We start from the raw sequence: 6,232 nt of genomic DNA on the forward strand, positions 1-6,232 counted from the left end.
TGAAATTCCATTCTAATTAAAGAGATGTGAGTTTGTGTATTCGAGCAAGTCTGTCTCCATGTTTAGTTTGTTCACTTGTGTAATTTCCACCCACAAATGTTCGCTCTTTGTTTATTAATAACCACAAGTGTCCTGCTCGGCTGTGGTTTGAATTCACTTACAAAGGATTCCCTTTTTGGTTGCTCCAGTTGCAAGACAAATAAGAATTTTATAAGAATATTATATAAGGATTTTTATTATAAGAAACCTATTCACATGGAACAAGCATAGAGGGGTCACTGACTTGATATCCAAGCTTCCAGGGAATGTTGGTTTCAACCTCCCACAACAGACCCCACACTGCACAAGTAACTGATCATGATACAGAGCCAGTGAATTTTCCATCTCCCTTGGGGGTGGCGCGAACCCACGATATCTGAGCGACGTGCCACGACGCTAGCTACGATACCAGCGGCCCTCGCTGGTGGTAACTGAACAAAATTGCGTCAGTGTGAACCATTGTTATTGAAGTGGGCTGCATAATGGGACGTTTAGTCTCATCTCGTCATCCATAACATCTGTTGCTTAATGAGCAGGAAAACATCCTTTGTCCAAGCATTTTTAAATGGATTTTATTCTTACTGTATTCTGAATAGTTCCTGTATACATGCTTGCCTTCTGTTGAGTCAAACATGGCTGATAATCAGCCTCACTATATGCCCCATTCTTTATCATTTGGAACACAAATAATTACGATTTTTTCAGTACTTCAGTTCAGGCGCTAGAGTAGACCATGTGTGTACAATTTTCAGTAGGAAACTCAAAATAATAGATAATTTTGCCAATCATATTTTTTATTCATCCTATTACCAGTTAAGGTTATATGACGAGCGAAATAGCAACTCAAAATCATCAATTCATCTTATGAAAACCAACGTTGGAAAACAGTGATAACATTAAAGTTCATATCAAGATCGTTGAATCTACTTTCATTCAAAGGAACAATAAAGTGATTCTCTACTCATGAAGGAAATAGTGATTCTACAGTTGTTTGAATAAGCATGAATGGTTAACTCTTTGAAAAGCAGTCAAATTAAATGCTTGCTGATTCTCACACCTTACATAACAGTGCAGATCACAGGACAATTTATTTGCAAGCACCACATTAAAATATGATGTTAATTTTATTTATGACATTTTTAATTACTTGAATATTATTATTCCAGGCTTTATTTAACAACACTCCTTACCTCTCTAGGATGAAGCAAGCAAGCGCTTTTACAATCTGATTATACTTCACTTTTAATTTTTATGACCCAGTTTCTGCATAACACCTCGTGTTGGCAATCAGTGTTGACATATGATGGTCTCACAATACTCTTGCTGATTTAGCTCAGATGTTAACACTTCCTTAGTTATCATTTATTCCGGGTGGAGGGGCTGGTCCTTGTGCTGGTGCTGGTGCTGGTGCTGGAGCTGGGGCTGGGGCTGGTCCAATGAATTAAGTGAAAAATGAGGTAATTTTCATAAGCGTCATTAAAATACAATTGTGGCTAAAATAATGTTCTAATCGGGGTGCCGCATATACATATACATCATTATATATATATATATTATATATATTATATATATAATAGATTATATATATATATACACACACATATATATATATATATATATATATATATATATATATATAGATATATATATATATATATATATGTAGAATCTACTGGTCACGTTTTACCAAATACAAATGCAATTGTAATAGCCACAATGCCCTCTTAACTTCTTGAATTCATTACTCTTTTTTTGGATACGCTTGTCACTACAAAGCCTGAAGAGCCAAGTTCAAAGAAATTTGAAGAAGAAATTGTGATGTCCGGTCCTGGGAAACGAACCCAGGTCCAATAATCACAAAGAGGTCAGGTCGGCAACGCGACCTCTCTGATTATTGGACCTGGGTTCGTTTCCCAGGACCGGACATCACAATTTCTTCTTCAAATTTCTTTGAACTTGGATCTTCAGGCTTTGTAGTGACAAGCGTAATCAAAAAAGAGCAAAGAATTCAAGAAGTTAAGAGGGCAGTGTGGCTATTACAATTGCATATATTGTGATATAATAATATTATATATAGTATATATATATATATTAATATAGAATAATATATATCTATATTATATCCTATACACAGTGTTTCTTTGTGTGTGGTAGTATTCTCTGGCCAATGCTCTATTTCCTTTCTGTAATAATTCGATAAATGCAACAGCTAAATAGAATAAGATGAGCTCTTCACTGACCTGGGACCCAATCACCGTCTGTGCATGTGTTCGTAATATTGCCGATCTCAATTGCACAGCCATTGGCGTACCTGTAGCCCTCGTGGCAGCACCCTTTCTCAAATAAAAGATAAAGAATGAATCACTCTCACGCATAAGGGGAGAAACCAGCCATATTCATCAGAGACATAAAAATCATTTATGAAACCATCACGTGCTTCATCATTTCATTATTAACGTGTTTATTAGCAAGAGCCTGTGCAATTGCATTTCCAGTTTAATCTAGCGAAAGTTAAATCACGGAATTTTGCTTTCTTTCGTAATTAACATGTTGCAGGCAATCGTTGCAATTGACAAGATATAGATGCAATTAGATATGAATAAAAGGAGCCAAAAATGACTTGGCTGGTATGCGATGCATTCCCCAATCTTTTTTTTTTTATAACCTTTAATAAATCTATAGTGAGTAAAAATACATTTTGAAAAATCATCGAAACCTGACAGTCTTTGCAAAAGAGTTCCTATAATATGTATAATCCATACTTATCAGTGATTACGTTGGTTATAAAAGCAAAAAAATGACTTTTTCTATCTCTTTATAAAATGCTAGTGGTGAAGTTTGGCTCTCTTATCATTTAAGTGCACTACTAAGAGCAGGTGAATTTGCTAATTTAATTCTTTGGCCCTTTCAGCAACTTCAAGGACAATAAGCACTGATTTCTTAAAAAATAAATGATTAAAAATAAACTGGTGAATGTGGAGAAAAATAATCAAGGATGAACCCGCAAGCAATTTAAAGGTTAGCCATCATCATATTTAGGTTTTTTCAAAGCACAAATTCCCAGTGATTCTTGCAAGAGATGTATTGCCACTACAAAAACCCTCTACACTTGTTATTTGACCAAAAGTATTTTGAAAGTTTCCTTCACACTTAAGATGAAACTTAAATGAAAGTCGTTATCTATCAATTTGGAGTTGTAAAACAGGCAATCGAGTCCTGCTTTTGTTAAGCAGCCTTCATTTTTTTTAAAGTGAATTACTAACAAGCAGAGAGGTCGACAGCATATCTTAAGAAATAAGCTGTTCACAGTGAAAAAAGAAACTTGGGTGGAAATAGGTGAACTGCAGTATTTTGAAATAACAAGTCCTTTATATTGCTGATCCTATGCTAGGTGCAAGTGACGCGTCTGCGATACCTTTCTTATTCTTACCTGTTTGAGGAGAGGCTGTAGAGGCTGTTGTCGAGTTCAAGGGTGGTCCATTTATAGCATTCACTGAGATCGAATTTGAAAGAAGAAAGGCGTTAGTCAGGAGAAATGATGGAGAATAAGTTTGTCTAAAACGTCCTCCACTAAAAAAAAAAATAAAATAAAATAAAGAAAAAGCTTTCACATTTCATTCAAAAACTGTACGTATTTATATATATAATATATATATATATATATATATTATATAATATATATATATATATATATATTTCAAGGCAGCAAATTTTTATCTCATTGAACACACAACTAATTTGATAATTCGAATTGAAGTGGAATAACCTGGATGGATTCGTGTAGAGTGAACTCTACTAATATACCACTGGGTATGGAGCCAACTCAAAAAGTAAATCGATAAATAGATAAATAAAGAAGAGGTTCAAAACTTTATGAAAGCACCTTTAATTTTTACCACCGTTCTAGTCATTTAATGAGCATCATTTATTTTGCCATTATCCTCATCTCCTGTTATCAAAGCTCTTGGAAAATCAGATCGTTTTCCTTTCTAAATCCGAAATCTACTCTTGTGGCAGCACTCCCCACAAAAGTCGTAAGATAATTTATCTTTGGATTCCCACCAGACTTTGAAATTCAGTTTCCGAAAACGTATCAGAAAGTCTAATTGAAAATGCTGAGGTGCTATGTCTACCTGCCTTCTTCTCAACGTTGACTTTTGAATAGGAAATATACAGAACATAAAATTCTGGCTAAGAAATTCTAAATGAAAATCTTGTACTACAATTTCGTGATCACTGTACGAGAGACACTCAAGAAAACGAGTCAAAATCTTGACAACTGTTGAACCACTGGAAGGATGAGAATCTCCTGACTGGGGTGTTCTAGAACCCCAGCCAAGATTAAGAAATAAAAACCACTCTGAATTCTACTGGGATGCCATAATTCACAATTTTGGCCACTTAAATTTGGTTCTAGTTTTTGGAGGTGGGGCGATGCTGAAAGGCTATAAGAGGTGCTTTAGACTTTCTGTCTACAAACCGTAGTTCTGTAAAGTTAAAGTACCTTCGGAATTGTCATAGTTATTCCAGGTGAATGTTCGAAAATCACTTCACAAGACGGATGTATCACCTAGAAAATATTAATCGCAACTAAACTTCCACTTCGATTTTTTATGGCGCTGCGAGTTCTGAAGCTCTGGCTTTATATTGCCAAAGTTATTATAGATGAAAACGCTGGAAATAACATCAGTATCTGAGCAGTAAAAGTTCAGCTGTACAAAGTTGAATTATAAAGACAGCAATAATAGTCATATATCTAAAAAGCAACTGGCGCAGACCTCCAAGATACTTCTGACATACTGTGAGAAAAGACGCGGCTCTGACATGTTGGCAGCTGATCTACCAACAGTGCTGGATTGCCCTCTCGTTCAAGTCCAGCCTTTTTCTCCAAGAAATGAGGATAGCGTATATAATACGAATCTTTAGACACTAATCTCATTTCTTTAGAAAAACGTAAGAGTTTATACAAAGAGAAAGGAACTCTGTTTCACCTTGAGCGCAGGTAAAGCCCAAAATCAGGCAGACCAAGAGAGCTGGTGGGAATCGATTGAAGGTGCCCATGTTGACGATTCTGAGAGTCCTCACCGAGTCGTAGTTTACTGTGGACTGTGTAACTTCACCACAGGTTCAGTTAATTTCAGCCTCGACCTAAGAGCTGCCACTGGAAGGTCCTGCCGCTTTTTATTCAATTTATCACGCCACAAATACGGAGGCGGAACACTTGTCAATAATATTTTGGAAATTGCATGCCGTCATAAGAGAGAGAGAGAGAAGAGAGAGAGAGAGAGAGAGAGAGAGAAATTCAACGTACCAGAAAATTAATAACTGGTTAGTATGCTTTGTTGTATGTGGTATATCACTCGGATTGAGAATTCTATATGCGTTTGTGCAAAATGACAAATATCCATTTTCTCTCTCTCTCTCGTCGGACTCAACTTGAAAAATCATGAGACTTTTAGAAAACGAGACCATTTAGCCACACACACTCACACACACACATATATATAGATATATTACTATAATATAATAATATATATATCTATATATATTATAATATATATATTCACTATAGACGGCAAAACTACTGGACCGAACTGTACCAAAGTCGAACCATACATGTAGATTTTCTATCGGATATTTTTTTTTAGCCGGATACCGTTGTCGTCCGGATATTCGGCAAGGTAAGTTCGTCCTTATTAGTTGTAGAGAAAAAACAAATCAAAAACACTATTCTGATAGACCCTTTCGCGAAGATTCCAAATACGCTCTTACATCTTTTCTACGATGAAATGTAACGATGATATCATGGTTATAAAATTATAGATATATAGCCACTAGCCGGCTATAATTTATGATTTATAGTAAATCATATATGAGTGTTTAATCATATATATGCGTATAATTGCAGTTTGTGTATATATATAATTAAATATGTGCTTGTTTGTGCATATATACTATATATATATATATATATATATATATATATATATATATATAGTAATGATTACATAATAAAAATATGGAATGTTAGTCCATATATATAAAAGACTAAAACTAAAGAGGTCAACCAGATTGCTTGCAGGAATGTGATCAGACTAGAGACGCTAAAGATGACGTATACAATAATGTATGTAGGCTAAGTTGACATGCCGTCACCTGTAGTCATTCAATTGTTATAAACTTTAGTCCAAGC

The 6,232-nt window shown here is 35.1% G+C and overlaps 1 protein-coding gene across 1 annotated transcript; it reads right to left on the reverse strand.

Annotated features, from left to right (window-relative positions):
- Window positions 1-848: 848 nt before the first annotated feature.
- LOC135196869 (uncharacterized) lies at window positions 849-5,175 on the reverse strand. The gene is made up of 4 exons (XM_064223644.1): window positions 5,031-5,175; window positions 3,470-3,532; window positions 2,280-2,372; window positions 849-1,467 (listed from the first exon to the last, which is right to left on the reverse strand). The coding sequence occupies exons 1-4, from the start codon at window positions 5,098-5,100 to the stop codon at window positions 1,391-1,393; spliced, it is 303 nt and encodes a 100-aa protein (XP_064079714.1). The 5' UTR covers window positions 5,101-5,175; the 3' UTR covers window positions 849-1,390.
- Between the last annotated feature and the right edge of the window lie 1,057 nt (window positions 5,176-6,232).

The sequence above is a fragment of the Macrobrachium nipponense genome, chromosome 18 (genome assembly GCF_015104395.2).
Source record: "Macrobrachium nipponense isolate FS-2020 chromosome 18, ASM1510439v2, whole genome shotgun sequence".
NCBI lineage: Eukaryota > Metazoa > Arthropoda > Malacostraca > Decapoda > Palaemonidae > Macrobrachium > Macrobrachium nipponense.

Excerpts from the sequence above, each read along its gene's own strand:
- LOC135196869 (XM_064223644.1), bottom strand. The coding sequence starts at position 5,100 with ATGGGCACCTTCAATCGATTCCCACCAGCTCTCTTGGTCTGCCTGATT. Across the intron at positions 2,373-3,469 it reads TACAGCCTCTCCTCAAACAG|GGTGCTGCCACGAGGGCTAC; the intron begins GTAAGAATAAGA and ends TATTTGAGAAAG. Across the intron at positions 1,468-2,279 it reads AGACGGTGATTGGGTCCCAG|CCCCAGCCCCAGCTCCAGCA; the intron begins GTCAGTGAAGAG and ends TCATTGGACCAG.